Source organism: Amblyomma maculatum, chromosome 9 (genome assembly GCF_055883805.1).
Source record: "Amblyomma maculatum isolate TAMU_Amacu chromosome 9, ASM5588380v1, whole genome shotgun sequence".
NCBI lineage: Eukaryota > Metazoa > Arthropoda > Arachnida > Ixodida > Ixodidae > Amblyomma > Amblyomma maculatum.
The window spans coordinates 65,209,053-65,226,521 of NC_139352.1; the positions used below are offsets into that span (position 1 = coordinate 65,209,053).

Below are 17,469 nucleotides of genomic sequence, written 5' to 3' on the forward strand. Positions count from 1 at the left end.
GTGACAAAAGAAGCCAACAGTCGGAGAGGCCAAGGAAAGCATTGGACATTGCGCTTATTTTTTCTTTTTTATTTCGGTAATCACATAAATTGGTAATGTAATCTGTTTAGGGGAAAGATAATTAAACACAAAGTAGAAGGAAAACCTACATGCCGATAGTGGGAACCGAACCCAGGACCTCCAAATACCGCGTCCGGTGCTCTTTCAACTGAACTGAGCTAAAATAGAGCACGTTATGCCAGAAGAGTGAAAGACGAAAAATATTTCGATGCGCTTGAAATCCTGCAAGCTCAAACCAAGCGTAGTCTTTGCAAAGCGAAATATCAATGTGTCGTATTTGACAGAAGGGAGCAGGCATGGGTGACCGAGAGCAAAGTCGGCTGACTGCGCAGTGCCGTCGTTGCGGTCGCAATCCCTTGATGGCGGCGAGGTATTGCGAGTGTCTGAAACATGCGCCATCGCCATCTTTTCACGCACAGGTAAGAAGTTTCGGGACAGCAAGGCAGGTGAAGAAATACTGTCTATCCACCCTGGTACGTGGTCAGAGCTAACGTGGCGCTTATTTTTAGGTGACCCATAGAATCTCTTTTCTTAGAACTATATGTTTTGAGGAGAAAATCTTAATAGGCTATGATGGCGAGGCTGAAATACGGCCGCAAGAAGTGGGCGCAGAACGAAAGGCAACGAGCGTGAGCTCTGTGTAGAAGTATGACTTTTTTCTTAGGCGCGGTGCAGATGTCCACAAAGTGTGACGTATACCGCGACTTTCCTTCCTGTCAAACATTTACGAAAGCATTAGTAGGCTGTGTAAAAATAATAATGATAATTTGTGATGATGATAATCGATAATAACAATAATAATAATAATAATATTATTATTAATAATAATAATAATAATAATAATAATAATAATAATAATAATAATAATAATAATAATAATAATAATAATAATAATATATAAAGATAATAATAATAAAGATATTAAATGATAGTGGTAAACTAAAAGTAAAAATAATCATTTTACAAAGTAAAGAAGTACAAATTATAAAAGCGTGGCTGCAGCGCTAATACTTTCACATCCTCCAAAGGCAGGTTCTACATTGACTTCTAATTTTAACCAACAACTTCACTCCTCGGTCAACTAACAAGTTCAATGCAAGGAATTCTGCGCAAGTCAAATGTTACATGTCGATGCCGTCGGAAAGTCTCCTTCGAATAGTCATGTGCATACCATGCTTCAATAGAGGTGGTGCAGTTTGAGCCAAAATTTTCGCGTAGAAATATTTGTTATGATAGCTAACTCAAAGAGAGCGACCATCGACTCAAGTGAACCCTCCGAAATTTAGGCGAACGGCCCCGAAATCAATTAAAACAGAAGTATGTGCAAGTGGTAAATTATTTTCCAATAATATTTAAATCATTACTGAGGACCGAAACCGCAACCTTGGGGTTAGGGTACCCATTTTGGATATTCGAAGTGGTTCGTTGCAAACATGCCGCGGCACACAACACGTGAAAATGGGTATAATTATTCACCGATCTGGCGCCCGGTGTCTTTTAAGGGTGTTCGCTGGGGAGAAGCTCCTTAAACCTCACTGCCCTTCGCGTACCAAGCCCAGATATTGACGACCTCGCATCATTAAAAGTGGTTCCTCGCCGGCTGGGTTACCGCATTGGGCCTTAGCTGCATCAGCAGCAGCGTCATAGGCACGCATTTTCCATATGGGCTATATTTTCGTCCATGTGCCCAGTAACGTGAGAAAACGTGTCCGCCGTACTGCATATGTTTTTTTTTTTTAAATTTTGCGGTTTGTCGTATGTGCGGCACCTCTAGGCTCACATTCAAAATATACTGTCGGAAGACAATAAGCATGACTGTCTGTCGTCAGGTTAGGGTGATTAAGGGACGCTTCAGTATCCTTAGCAACTTGTGGGATGACATTGTCGTATGTAGATTATGCATTTTTGTTAAGTATAACGGTCTTAATAGCGTATTTTGCTAAGCGTGTTTTTGGTTGCTAATAACTAGAAGTAGTATAATTTAGTAGTATTGTTAATTACCAGCGTAAATTAGCGCGCTGGATTTCAGTTGAGTGTTTTCTATTATCTAATGCCTTGATGCTGTCTGCTGTAAGATACAGAACGGTTGATTAAGCCCTCTAAGGTATCCGCATAAAAAGCGGTCATGAAAGAAGGCTGTTTCGCACCCAGCTTTAACATTCTATCACGACTCGGATCTGGACGTCAGATGGTGACAAGCGGAGTGACTATATGCCATTTTGTGTGATTATGTGCGTAAGGATGTAGATGAGTCAGGTATAGGATGTACGTCTGACTTGCGCACCCTGGATAAAGTGTCGCTATGATGGGGAAGATGCCGGCAGGATCCGCAAGGCGAACCCCATTGATAAAAATAAAGAACTTCTAACAGCTAAACCTTATATCGCACTAAACCAACGCTGCCCAGCGGTGCACAGAAAGCGTGCCTCTTTTTCATCCGAAATGGCAGCGGTTTGACTCTCACTTGAGAAATGTTTTTTTTTTTTTTCTTGGAAAGCACTTTACAAAAGTGATTGAATGACTTCATTGCTTGTGACGTCATCACTAGCTACATCGATGAGGCAAATGCTTTGCGACCTCCTTGTTTTCGTTTAATGGGTGCTCTAACGCGTTCGCGTTAAGTTAACACTTCGTTCCAAACTGATCACAGTACGCGACTTCCACAGAATTTGATCCGAAGCTGAAAATAAGGAGATAGGCTAGCGCCACTAAGTGCGCACATCGCGTCGTACAACGAATTTCAAGCAACGTTCTCGTTGTCGTCTTTGGCTGTCTCGTTCTTATATATGCCCATTCTGTCATTGTGTGAATGAGCATTTGCCAGAGTGCTGACTTACCTATATTGAAAAAGCGATGAATATGTCAGCAAAAGATAAAACCAATGAACACAATACCTGCTCTGGCAAGCATGGATCGAACTCGATTTGTTGCAGCAAAAAGCACCAAAGCTCTCACCACGGAGGCAGTGACAACGAAAGCCTCTCCGACAACGCCTCCGATATCAAAAAAGACCACAAATGCGACAACCGCGGTCATCACGACAACTCCCACAAGGTCCACTGCAACGACTACCACAACGACCACAACTACGCTGAGCCCCTTAGATCCGAAACTGTTTTGCGTCCTTGGTCACAGCGTCGTGGCTTTGCACCAGTCCTCGAATTTCTACTGTGACGTCATTGTCTACCCGGACATAGTAGCCACGAAGAACGCATTCGTAGCACCTGGGGGACCCCGCGCTTGGAGCCTGTTTTTTGCTCAGGTCAGTGCAAACTATATATCCGCACATTATAGCACAACCCATCTAGACAGCCGCGCAGTATACCTTACAACCGAATTTATAAGCGCATTTCTACTCCGAATTCTACTCTTGGAGCCTGTTTTTTGATCAGGTCAATGCAAACTATATATCCGCACATTATAGCACAGCCCATCTAGACAGCCGCGCAGTATACCTTACAACCGAATTTATAAGCGCATTTCTACTCCGAATTCTACTCTTGGAGCCTGTTTTTTGATCAGGTCAATGCAAACTATATATCCGCACATTATAGCACAGCCCATCCAGACAGCCGCGCAGTATACCTTACAACCGAATTTATAAGCGCATTTCTACTCCGAATTCTACTTCACCTCACCCTCAAGGTTCGTTTTGCGCGAGGAATAAAGCTTTTGAGAAACATGGAAAAAAATGTCGGTATATTTAGTGCTCCTCGCCGGGTATCTCAACTATGTAAAGGGCGGATGTCGCAACGCTCGCCAGCTAAGTAAGCCTCGTTCTACCCGTAGACAAAGCGTAACTGTAAAAGCGTAGATGTAAAGAATTATGAACTGAGGCATCTGAATTTTGCATAAAAAAGTGACATGGATTTGCGACTAATCATTCTATGAGAACAATCGTGGCTAATTTCCTGAATACCGTGACACTAATTTTGAGGGCAAATTGTGGCAAGGAATGCCCGTTTGCACTCTATAACAAAAACATATCCAATCACCACTGGAAATATCAGCAACATTTCATAGCATACTTTGTGCATAGTTGCGTGTTGCATCTCAGGGCAAATTAGGTCTGTTTATTTATGCACGTGATGTTTTCACGAAACGGCGGCGCACTTGTTGGAGACGGAGTGTCGTATATAGCAAACCAAGGAACTAAGGAGTCGCGCCTCAAGGTGTATATTTTCTCATTGTTACCTGCGAGGATAAGGTGGCGCAACTTGATACGCGAATTCTCAAAGAGCAATTAATATGTCGCGCAAATGCCGTGAAGATGAGGTTTCGTATAGGCGTACCTGTATAGTATTGGGCCAAAACACACATTTTCTTTTGGAGCCTATAGAGAAGCACCGCGATGCCGGCGTGTGTGCTCAGCTTAAATTTCGTCACTACTCTGTTCTGTTTCGCTTCAGAACATTTTACTCAAGAAGACTGGCTTGAGAAGGGTGGTATTGTTCCTGCAGAAACCATGTTGTATGACGAATATTACGAACCCAAATACGAAGCTCTATCATAGAAGCGTACTGCTCCCGTACGCAGTGAATAAAGTGAAGCGCCGCCAGATTTACTTGTAGATAATAACAAAAACAAACGCTTTTTTCTGAACATGACAGATATGTTACACCCATTCCGAACAGAGTAATGCAGGTCTCAAACTTCACGAAAGCCTCAGTCATAAAGCGCATCCGACTATTTTTAACGGCTGCTTAGTTTATATAGCTAGAGAAACATATTGCACTGCTCTCTTAACGTCTCAGTTAAGTCTGTAGGTTGTTCAAAAATTCACTGTGACAGTGTTTGCATGTTATAGGCAGCCTGCAATAAAGTTTGCCGTGTCGATCGCCGCGCCGTAACACACCCAAACGAGAAGAGCAAATACTTCTGAGGCGGCTTTTCAGGGCGTTTTTACGCCACCTGCATGAGCTGACATGAATCATATCGCACGCTCTGTCGAAGCTTCGCGTGGCGTGTGTCAGATAACTGGGCTACATCCAGAGCGCCTGCGTAAGGACGTTATCTGTCACACGCGTATCTATAAAGGTGATAAACCTGCCCGGTCGTCGATCGCGAACCAAGCGGCTAACAGCAGCATTTTTGAGTCACGCTGCAGGACAGTTGCAGCGCTACCTATGCAGTGCAGGTTCCCTATGTACTATTGTGCGCAAAAGTGGGGTGACCTTGGCTTCGACAGCCGGAGCGGCTGCAGGGACGCACCGCGTCGCTGCTATCTTGCGCGGCTCGCTCGCTGCAAGAGTACCCATCATGACGCAAGAGTTTCCCTCGCTCTCGGTATGGCGCTTATCATGAATGACAAACTTGTAGTCTGGCATGATAAGCGCCAGCCCGAGAGCGAGGGAAAGTCTTGCGTCACGCCGGGCACTCTCGAAGCGATCGAGCCGCGCGAGATAGCAGCGACGCGGTGCGTCCCCGCAGCCGCTCCGGCCGCCGAAGACGTGGTCTCCCGACTTTTGCGCATGGTGGTACGGGGCGCAGAATTTTTAGAAAACCGTTTTCCGTTAATCTCATCCCGTTACGGCTACATTACTTCCTGCAGGAAGGCGCGGCGGGAGCAGATTCGCGAGGTCATATTAATTTGGGATTGCTGATATGGGACTCAACCCCCATAAGTACACGCCGTTCGAGAATCCGGTGCTGAACCCCGACGAGGATAGTATACGGCTTATATAACAGTAACAGTAAACAAGTAACAGCAAAAATTATTAAAATCTCATCGTTAGCTCGTCACTGGTTTATTTTGAGCAGTGTAATTCACAGTGATCATGACAAATTCCACTTATGCACGCTACAGCATCGAGCAAGATCGCTTGAGTTAAAAAAAAAATCAACACTGTACTGTGATAACGCGTCTAAAGCTAATATTATCACAATCTTTTCATTTTACACTTACCGACAGTATTGGAAGAAACAGCGTTGTTATCGCTCCTTCACGCCGGCGAAGTCTTGTTGGGATCCCCAAATCACGAACCACATCCGGGTAAAAATTATACGCATCAGGAGAGAAATGCCGTCCACAAACTCAGATAAACGCTTTCTTCTCCGATGATGGCTATCCGATGAGCTGTAGCAACTGTTTCCGGAAGTTGGCGTCCTGAAGCACTTTATGCAGAATGCTCTTCCTGCCGTCACTAGCAATATGTACTTGGCGGCCAGGGACTGCACACTGTAGCAACCTCCCGCTCATGTCCCGTCAAAACGACAACTGCACGCTTCGACAACTGCCTTCGCGAACTCAGAGAGTGGGGAGTCCAGCCCAGAGCTGTCCTGCACCCGTCGCGCACACAACGTAACACACAATCGAGGGTGAAATCAACGCCAGGGATGTATAGCGCGGCAACAAAATTTCCCAGTCTCGCCGAAGGACGATGACGACGATGCAGTCGACGAGATAACCCCGGCGGCGCACCGGCAAGCAAGCGCGCCAAAACGGAAGTTGCAGCGTGCGGCGCTAAGCAAAAATGTAAAAGCGCAGCTGAGTCACTTGTGATGTGTCAGTGAGCGAAGCCCGGGGAGGAGGGCCAGCCTTTGCGCGTGCAAAAAAGTTGAAAGGAGGAGCAAAGCCGCGAAGGCGCAGATATTCAAATTTTGTTTACAAATACCTCTGCTTCCAAATGCCGCATTCCAAACATTCTTGCGGGCTGGTTATCTTTCATCGACATTCTTTCGCATTCTAGGCATAGGGAAACTGTATCGCTAGCAACTTTAGAGCCCCTTTAAACATACCTATGAAATACACTAGAGAGGCTGTTGAGAAGCGTATGGTGTTAACTGTAGAACTTGCAGTAAAACGCAGATTGTGAAGGTTCGTTATGGAACATCGGTAGTGAATATTTGCACGAATGTATTTAACTTGATTTATTTAGCGATCCTGAGTCGTCTTAGCTGAAACGAGTATTCGTGGTGCCGAAAACCAGCCATGGTCGTGAGAAAGGAAAATGGGCGCTCTTATGCGGGATTTACCACCTCCCTCTGCTCTAATATCCTAAAATGTTATTGGCACTACAAGAAATCCTTTCCGACTACCCGCTCAAAAATTATGTATTAATAAATTAGTACTTCCCACGGGACATATGCAACAGATCTAAACGATTGTTCATCTGAATACAATAAACAGCGCTTAAAGGAGTATAGACATAAAAGGTTAGTGTCATCTTTCGTTTTGATAATAATACGTAAGACATTCTTGTATACGGATTGCCTCGCGGTTTCCGCCTACAACCGCTAAATAATTTCAGCAAATGTTTTTTCTCTCGCCAGCTTCGGTTTCGGTTTAAGTTGCCGATGCTTGGTTGGTTGCACAACTTTTATTTCCACCGAAAATGGGCGCCCTCTTCCCCGCCCCTGGCACGCGTGCCGGCGAAGACGGGGAGTCGTGCGCCTGCGGATTAGAGGCTGGCAGGTAGCCCTTGGCTTGTTGCGGTCTCTTCCGCCGCATGGACGGTGAGGTGCTGGATCGCAGGGTCCGCGCTTCGCAGCAGGGTATCCCAGGCTTCTCTACTTGTGATAGTTAATCATATCCCTGGTGATTGTGGGCACTCGCAAATTATGTGATCGAGGGTCCCGCTCGCCCCGCAGTGTTTGCACTTATCATTGTCCCTAAGGTCTGGTAGCGCGTGAAATGCCCAGACCGGGTTCATATGATTGTATTAGTTTGACCGCCTCTACGCGACAGCTTCTTTATGATTTAGGCTAACATGTGGCGGCGGTACCAATCTACGTCCCAATTTATAATTGGCGATGATTTCCCAGTCATTTTGCAGAAGCTCGTCGTATGCCCAGGGTTTGGGGGGCTCGACGGCTACCCGGAAGAAGAGAGCTCGGGCTAGCTCGTGAGTCGCCTCGTTACCAGGGGCGGCAGCGTGAGCGGGTGTTCAAATTAACTGAGTCTCTTATTCAGCGTTCTTTGGGTGAGGACTTGGCGGCCTCCGGCGATATCCTTCTCTTTCTAAATTTGAGATGGCTTTGACGTCACAATCATGTCCTGGCCACGCACGGAATGACAAAACCAGCGATATAATCGCTCACTCTTCACTTGTTTAGATTCCTGCTCTTGAGGCAAGCTGACTCTAACGTTGTAGTTAATTTAAATGAGACTGGAACGACTATATCACTGTATTTTATACCATTCATGTGACCTAGATTTGACTTTGACGTCAAAGCCATCGTTCGGTTGATGAAACCGAAACAGACAGGGCAGAAAAGAAATTCGATTAGAATTTATCCAGCAGTCGTAGGCGGACAGAACGTGGCGACCCATCTACAGTAATGCCTTACGCGTAATTGCAAAGGATAAAACGCGAACTAAATTCGGTGACAATATTGCATTTGGTTTACAGGCCACAAAGACGATGCCAAACTTCGTGCCGGTAGTCGCTTTCTCAGCGCTAAGCCCCACCAAGCCTGACAGCACAGTGGCCCGGGTTCCGCGTATGACTAAGCAGCTGCAGGACCTGCTCAACAATAGAGTCACTGCGATGGGGGTGCTCAACTACACTAGCAACGCCCAGAACAGCCCTGCCGTCTTCAAGAAGCTCTTCGAGGTGACACCTTCATTGTCAGTCATGTTTTGTCCACTGCAGGATGCAAGTGTAAAATTGCTAAACTCATTTCTCTCCCCTCCTCCCCTCCCCTCCCCAGCTTTTTTGAACTTGGATAAAAGATAATTGCATGCAGAATTGTAATGTAATCATCACCAAATACTTTCGGCCCTTCATTCCACCCATATGAAATACTTTTCCGTCGGTTATTGTGCTATTCAGAGTTTACCTTAAACATTTTTTCTCGCCACCAACTAAAGGCACTGAGCATCATTACTGAGAGGCCTCAACTGGAATTCTCTTCCGGGATATCGGTATAGTGGTGGTTTAATTAAGTAGGCAGAAGTTGCAATATGCACCCTAGGACAGTCTTCCGAGGCAGTCGATCGGCTATATAACAACCTGGAGGTTGTCGTTCTCTGACGTGCGAATGTATCTAAGAAATTCAGACCTTAGCACATATCTGCAACGGGCCTGAAAGACAAGCAAACATCGTGGTTTTGCATGCGCGGTGCATACATTTCTGGGGTCGAACGTCGCTGGTAATGGGTCGTACTTCCCGTGACGTTTCTGTGTTGTGAGTGTTATTATTGCGATAGCAATACTGAGCCAGGTTTCGGCCCGTCTCGAAGTCCCAGCGAGGGCCACATTTGACCTTTAACAGCCGCGAAGAAGACGAAGACGAAGAAGAAGATGAAGAAGGCAAAGACGAAAAAGACGAAGACTAAGATTTCTGTGGGTGATGAAGCATAAGGCCTTAGGCGCAGGCGCGGACGATGCAGAAAATACACCACGGTGGTCGAGGCAAGAGCAGCTCGAAATATCGCTCGTCGTGGCCTCTGCCGGAAGGAAGTTGCTATGGAGGAAGCTGCGGCAGCCGCCAGGAGAGATCAAATTGAGGCCGGAATGCGACACAGGCGTTCTAGGAACGCAGATTTGTAGGAGAAAGGCGCCGCTGCGACATCTGTAAAACACGCCACTTTGACAGATGAAGGTACCGATTACACACGAGCGGATCGTTCCTCACAAAGTATAACAGCAGAGCAGCAGAATGGTGAACAGAAAGCTCAAGCGAAGGCCAGCCGAAAGTACAATATACCTTAAGCAGCAGACCAGCAGAAGGTACAACTAGGATGTCGCCTACATGTTTATAGATATTTCTATGCAGTAATTCCGCGTAATGTTTTTACATCTCTCGCCATTCTGGTCTTAAGCGTTCATTCTATATGCATCGAGACGCATCGGTTGACGGGAAACTAATTCTGCTCAAGTTGGAGACTAGTTTCTCACGCGTTTTGTATAAACGCAGGCACTCTAAACGAAAATAATTCACAGCACTCCCGTCAACACATCGACATTGCAACTGATCAGGCAGTTCAGTCGTTCAGTCGTGTCCGACTCTTCGTGATCCTGTGGACCATGTCACGCCACGCTTTGCGGTCTCTCACTATCTTCCTAACATCACATAACTTCATCTGCAGTGACTCGAGGACGCCATCTAACCATCGCGTTCGCTGACTACCCCTTCTCCGGCGAACCTCAACCTTTCCCAACGTCAAATCTTTCTCCAGCGACACCTCTCTTCTCATCAGATGACCAAAGTAGCTGAGCTTTAACTTTAGAATTTGACCCTCCAATGATACAGCTGATACTGGCTTCCAATGCAACTAACGTATTAAGGAAAGGTAAAAAGCCCGCAAAGATATCTAGCAATCCTACTTCAAAATTCATTGCGCATTATGTGTGGGCTCACATTGTATTTTTCATATTAACGAGCCCGAAACATTTACAGCCTGGCGCGGCGCAATTTCCAATCTCAGGCGCTGAACAAGACAGTCCACGGCAAGCCGGGAGCGATGGTTTTTTTTTGGAGTCCGTCTTCACAGCAAGCAAGACGCCACGGACTTTGTAAAAGCTGTCGTAACCATTACGTGAGGAGTTTCTGTAATGCCTTCCTAGTTGTTACTGTGGCTACTGCGTTCTATCCGACAGTGCGATATGAGGGCGCGGATCGCAATTGTATCTTCAGAGGCCGCATTATTTTGCTGAGATAAAAGCCATATTAAATTGCGCGCAGCTGTTTCAAGATACGGCAGGGCAGCCAGTAGTGCACCGGCTAAGAGATTATTCCCGCTGTGATGTTTGGTTTTATTCCGTATCAATGTCTGACGATATGGGATATAAATCAGATATCGGCACCCATATACCGGAAGCTCCTAGTTCCACTATTCCGTTGAAGCCATGTAACATTGATGCTCATGCCCTGTTCCTCTCGCCCAGTCACAATGCTGTTAGCATTTCCCCTCGAATTCTCCCGTCTCTGTGCGGAAGTATGTTAACTGAGAATTGGCACTATTTCGATACTTCGGTTATTCTCTTTTAGTGGAGCGTTTATTGCCCAACTTACATATATGTTTGGTCGCAGCTACCGAATGCCTTGACTTTCTTGTAACTTATATCTAAACAATACAATTACTGTTTTAACTTTCGAGACAAACATATTTCTTCAAAAACAATTATCTGCCATCTAACACTGTTATTAATGCCCTTCTAATTGGGACTCCAAACATTAGACTGCGATTGCCTTTTTCGTCATTCTTTGCAGGGAACTGGACTGTGTAGTGATGAAAACCCACCTGTCCGACTACGTTCCGTTCACCGAAAAGTGCACAAAACTACTTGTCAGTTACCTTAACTCAACCGATCCTGTAACATCTTTCGTGTGTTCCTTGGCTCCTGTCATATCCCAGTGTCCTGTATATGAGTTTAATCTTTGTGTACATGTCAGAATTATTAATTTTCTCAGCCAACTTAAGAATTGCCTGTAATGCTGAGACCTTTGGGGACTGCCGGTAGCCTGTGCAGCAATCCTGTTTCGATGCATCTATTCTTGCTGTTGGTTAGCCTGCGGTTATAGGGACCGAATTGTTGCATTCCATTTTCAGACTGTGATTTGTCTTGTCAGGGGTGCAATTCAGAAATAAACGTTATTTCTGAATTGCACCCCTGACAAGACAAATCACGATAGCTCAAGTTTCACGTCTCATATACTGCCTTTACCCAGCTGATTTTATAGACGAAAAACTGATCCGCATCTCACCGCTTGTTTCCTCAAAATAGCATCACGTAGCTCTTAGGAATGAGGGAAATTAACTCCGGAAAATGTTGGTCTCAGATGGATTCGCTTCGGACTTTGAAAGCGGGAGATTATAAAAGAAAGGCGAGTAATGCAGATACTAAAGCAAATTTCAAGATAAGGTATATATGCCGTTATTCTTTTTGAAAATATCTTGGTCCTCCCTCAAGGGAAGTGTTACAGGTTTATGACAGATTGACACACCTCAAGGCGTCAAGTACGCATCACTGACCTAGACTAACAACACACCTCTCTTTGTTGACACCTAACAGAAAGGCAAATCAGCTGACGGTTATAAGGTGGTTAGCAAGCACTTTAATCGTAACAGGGCATTTGTAGTATAAGTGTGTACTGATACCAGATGACTTGGCGTTCTCTTAGTTTTAAGTAAGTATTTACTTCGTCATTTTGTCGGTCGGTGGATAATGCTGGCAATTTTAAACTAATTCGAAAACATTCTAATTTATTATTTCACTGTCACCATGCAGGATACTGCGTTAGAGGCTGGGACTGCGATACGGAACTCAGCTAACTACCTACGGGTTATATTCAGCTCCACGCTAGCCACTGTGGACAACTTGGGCGAACCTTCCGCGGTAGGCCCGGACTCTGCCGGACAGCCCTGCAGTATGAGCATGCCTCTTGATATCGAAGGCGTTTGCAACAGCAGCCTAAGGGAGGTCCACCTCGAGTACGTTACCGATGCGGCCAACATCGTCGAGACGGCAAAGTATGAGGCGAAGTCCGTAAAGTACTTCACCAGCTTCGAGAGCCGGGACTCACCGCAGAAGAAGGTTTGGTGTATTGCTTCTGCATCACTTCAAACATGGACCCTCCCTTGCTTTACTAATTTATCTGTTTCTGCTATAAGCTTGGGGTCTCCATATTTCTCCACCGAGGCAGTTCAAACAATCCATTCCCTTACTGACCGAACTTTGCAAAGCATTCTTCAACTTTGACGCTTGCCGAAGGTAACTTTTATGTCAACCAGCCACAAGACTGACCAGCTAATTTATGCGAAACTTTTGTCTCCTACTAAAACCAGCAAGCGTAGTCATTTGGTAGAGCTGAAGCATGCACTAAGGAGATGCCTTTTGTGCGCAACCGTTTTGATGTGCTTGGAATTAGCCTCCAGCTTTCCGTTCCCTTTGCGCAGATGGAAACTTACATGGACATTCACTACGACGGTTGGGCTGTCTTTGATATGCAGCGGGACGTAAAGTCCGCATGCATTGGAGCTGATCCGTACTCCAGACTCCAGCTGATGGCACTGAAGATTCGCGACGCGAAAAAAGAAAAGGCCAGGCGGAGTGCTGGATGACCACTTCGTGGATTGCTCGTTCACCACCCTACTTGGGATTCACCTTTTATAAGTTGTTGTGCGCCTAATTATATATTAAGGGCCCACTAACAGTACTCATTCCATGAATTTGTAAACTCTGAAAAAAGCCTGTAACAAATTTTGAAGGCGTCCATACAACGCACGAGAGAATTGTTGCGCTATATTCATTTATTGTGCCTGTTTGGATGTTTAGAGCGCGGCTTTTCTATTTTGCCGAAGGTGTTTCGGGCAGTTCAAAGGAGCCTAGAATATATTTGCGGCTTTTATACAAAAGTTTAAAATAAAGACTCTTGGTAAGTTTTCTTAAGGCGCACTGTGATATTCTTGGCACTTATGGCGCATAAGGTTGTAGCCCAAGGTAACTTTATCAACCCAAAGAACGAAAAGCGCGTTTTTCAGCTGTATTTGTAGTGGTTGCTGTGAGTAACTCTCCTTCGCCCTCATATTGGAGATATGCTACGCATAGGACTTTGCAAATTAAAGGGGCACTCGTTCTTCTCGGTCCGTACCTGCCGATAATGATTTCTCATCCCCGATGAGGTTTTTATTGGGCGAATGTCAAGGCGAAAACTCACTAACCCCATTAGACGAAATTTGGCAGCTTCGTCAGAGCAGCTTTACGATGTAGAGGGATGAAGGGAGTACGATTCCAGAAACTGACACTACCTTGCCTGAACACGCCAAGCCGCACGACCTTTTCCGACGTGCCTTGGATGCGGTCTCGTCGGGGAAAGACATGCAGGAAACACTTTATTGCGACGTGCTATATTGGGGGAACGCAAGTTTCGCAAAATTTGTCTTCGCTGAGTGAGTCTCCAGAGCTTAAGGGTTAGATTAGGCCGATTACCTTTAGAACCAGCTTGTCGGTGGATTTCAGTAAATACTTTTCTAGATCCTAATAATTTGCATTCCCAACCACGAACGCTGTCATTACAGGTATATGACAGAGGAGATATTAGAAAGTCACGACGCAGTGCTCTCTGTTGTCACTCCTCCAAGAGAAAGAGTAATTACTCCATTATTACGTATGTCTTTCACTGGTACATTGCCATGATGATTAAAGACAATGTCTGCGGTGTACATCTGTATGTGACAGATCAATTCTGACTAAAAGTCAGAAGGCACCAGTCTCGTGATATTACCTTTATTTGGGCTGTTTTAGTCGCAGTCATCTTGATGCACAAAATCAAACTAGGGTGAAGTCAGGCTAGCATTACAGATTTGAAGGCGCCCAGCTGTATCTGCCAACACAACACACGGGTTGCTATTTCGATCATCTGTCTACAGTTTACTATCGTTCGCAATTCACAGTAAACATATGCACGAGAAACATTACATTCGCCAACCCATGTATAGAATGACTGCTCTTGGTGTCGTGTGGAGCAGGATGCTTAACCACAGATAGCTTTCATCATGCTCATCGGTGCATCGGTTGATAAGTGAAAGAGGTAAGAGTACAGACTTCTGTTTTGATTTACGATGATAGCAGCAGCGATAACGTCAACACTAGTCATCTTCATACCGCTACTGTACGCCAAAGCTGATATCTTCATCTCTAGCTAAGCGATCGGAAAGACATAAGTTAACAAAAACGCTTTTGAAACAGGGCAGTTTGAAAAGAAATCATTCCGGTCTTCGCGGCGGCATTTGTGAGACAGGCGCCGGTGGTTCACTACTTAAGGTCTGGTCGGGGCCTTTCACCGGTTCCTTCTTCCTTTCCCCATGTATCCTGATCCCTATGTGGAAACAAGTACCTCAGCCTGCTTCCTTCCGCCCTTTATTGAGCCGTAGCGCCCTACTATAATGATGTCATCATTAAAGATTTCACATGCCCTCTGAATACCATGTATACTTTTAGCAGCGCTATATATATAGTTCGCTATAGTAACACCCTGGTTAACAGCGTGGATGTAAGCCGTATGCCCCAGAGCACTCTTTTAGAGCTCTGCTTATAGTACGCTCTGAGTGAACCGCCACGTACTCGTAACTCATAAAGTTTCACACTTGAAGCAGACATATGCTACGCTTTGGTTCGAGGTAGCGTTAACCGCGATTGTAATACGAGCGCCCTATTTTTCTTTTTTTGCCGTTTGCTAGCCGTTAGCGAGGCTGAGAGCACTGTTCTATACTTGTGATGAAAAATTTTGTGTTTTTTTCACGCAGTCGAAATAATAGTGTGGCGGGAACAGGCCAGTGCCGCTTCGCAAAAAAGCCTCGACCTTTGGGCTTGTCTTAGTCCTCATTAAATGCAGTAGAATCTATTTCTTGCTATGCTACTGCACACATTTATAAAACTCTATAACGTGGCATTATGCAGCACACTGTGCTCCGCCCCACCGGAGTGGCTCAGTGTTTATGGCGCTCTGCTGTAATTCCGTCGCAATTTCCGTCGCAACATAAGCAGTTCCGTCGGAATTTTTGTGCATTTTTCGGGAAGGCTTTCTTGACAGTGTTCTGTTGTCGTTTGGAAAACTGTCATGACAGATTCTTTACATTTTAGCAGCTACCAGATATGACAAATATAACGTTTGCTGCTAGAGTTTTTTTTTCTCGTTAACAACTGCGCTAGTCTGTGATAAATAGCAACCAGGCTAGGCATTCTCATGCACCAGATCTTTTGTTCAGTGAACGCGCCAAACTACGATAATATTTGCGAAAGCAATAGCGAGTACCAATACAGAACCTGCAGTAAGAAATCCGCCAATTGGCTAATAGTTGACCACGATGCTACTATACCTACACGGCTGAAATAATCCTTTCAGCAAGCATGACCGTTGTCTTCATTGTTTAGTGTCTTAAATACTTAGCGCCTTCCTTAGAGGCAACAGCGTTGACATGCGTGATTTATGATTTCTTTCTGGTTAAGTTCTCCACTAAGATATTCGCCTGTCTAATCTCTTGTGACAAAAATCGTTCACTCGAGCCATTGCGTTCGAATCAACGGTTTTCAATGGTAAACATGAAAATTTGATTGGGATAGAACTCTACAGGCCTAAAACATTTTTGGTCACGTACGGGTGGACCTGTGGCACACTGTAGTCCGTAGGAGCTGCTCTGCGCCAGGTTCGCAACAATGGAGCCTACTTGGAGAGGAAACCTTGTCCACGGAGGAGACAAAACCGAGTTGGATGGTACGCAAATTATGAGCGTTTGCACAAGTCGTCAAAGCCTTGTTGGTTTTGAAGCTTGCCTACTTTCTGCAAGTCCTGCATTATGCAATGAGAAACATGGACGGGATGCAGACAATACTGAAAGCCTTCGTGTGTTGCTGCGAGCAACAGCTTATGGGCCGTGACAACCTGTTCTTTCCCTATAGTCGGGTGCAGTAGACCTTCTTCACAGAATCGTGCGTGAACTTGTGTTTTTTTTTTTCATTTATATCACAGATGCAATATTTGTTCTAATATGAATGATTTCGCGTATTAGGCGTCTTAGCACCCACTTGCCTTTCCGATTCACGTTGACAGGGACTCTGTGGAGATGCATTAGGGAAGATGCTGAAAACAAACTTGGATTTTTTCACTCGCGCTTTTCTTAAGCTTACCATTATTGCCTGCCCAGAAGGTTCTTACGAAGCATTCTTTTTATCCTTGTATTGACAACCGATCTTGGATTCCTTGACACCAGTGCTTTAGAATGCTAAGCGAACGTGCCTTCCGCATGCCGCTAAACCAAGATTCTGCCCCCCCCCCCCCTCTTCTTTTTTTAATTTCATCATTGACATTGGCTGCTGAAATATGGGTTCCATTCTAAGGATATACAAATACACTACTGCCTGCCTCTTTGCCCTCATGCGCTGTTCGTCTGGTATCGACCGTTGTGAAGAGAGGCCATTGAAATACAACCTTTTCAGTAATATGCATTTTCATGTAAATGAAAATCCCTTGTGCCGTGTGAACACTTTGGGTTGACAGGACAGTTGAGTCAGTTGAAGATCCGCATGATAGACCGACGTTTGAGTAACGACGGTCATAAAATAGTAGTGGTCATAAAGAGTAGTGCGCTTTGGTTCGTAAGACGTATGCATTCGTATATTTCTCAAATGTAGGAAATGATGCATCACACTACTTCACACGCCCAATGGTTTAATGACTATTCCATATAAGGGACTCCAACCTGCGTAGTTTCAAAGTTTCTTTATGGGCATCCTCCGCAATACTGCCTCTTTCAATTGCAATGTAGGATTCTACTCCTGATGTTTGCAAAGGTTGATAAACTACTGGTCGAGTGAAAAGATGTGAAAGCTTCTGCAGCAGCTGAGAGGTAGCGAAAAAGACGCACAAAAAAGATTTGTAGAAAAAGATATCGCCTACGTCACCTTATTCGCCACCTTCCATAAAGTACACCATGAAAGGTGCCTGTACAATGCTGAGAAGAGG

General features: G+C 45.1%; 1 protein-coding gene and 1 pseudogene across 2 annotated transcripts in view; both read left to right on the forward strand.

Annotated features, from left to right (window-relative positions):
- The window catches only part of LOC146179254 (calcium-activated chloride channel regulator 3A-1-like), a 108,784-nt pseudogene that overhangs the window by 21,871 nt on the left and 69,444 nt on the right, over positions 1 to 17,469 (forward strand). The gene's annotated exons all lie outside the window — the stretch shown is intronic.
- LOC146179255 (uncharacterized) overlaps positions 377 to 17,469 on the forward strand; it is a 34,458-nt gene continuing 17,365 nt past the window's right edge. Inside the window, exons 1-4 of the mRNA XM_084578930.1 lie at positions 377 to 533; positions 2,994 to 3,322; positions 8,412 to 8,615; positions 12,237 to 12,542. Coding sequence (XP_084435056.1) covers positions 8,424 to 8,615; positions 12,237 to 12,542 — 498 coding nt within the window. The 5' untranslated portion in view covers positions 377 to 533; positions 2,994 to 3,322; positions 8,412 to 8,423. The remainder of the gene's footprint in view (positions 534 to 2,993; positions 3,323 to 8,411; positions 8,616 to 12,236; positions 12,543 to 17,469) is intronic.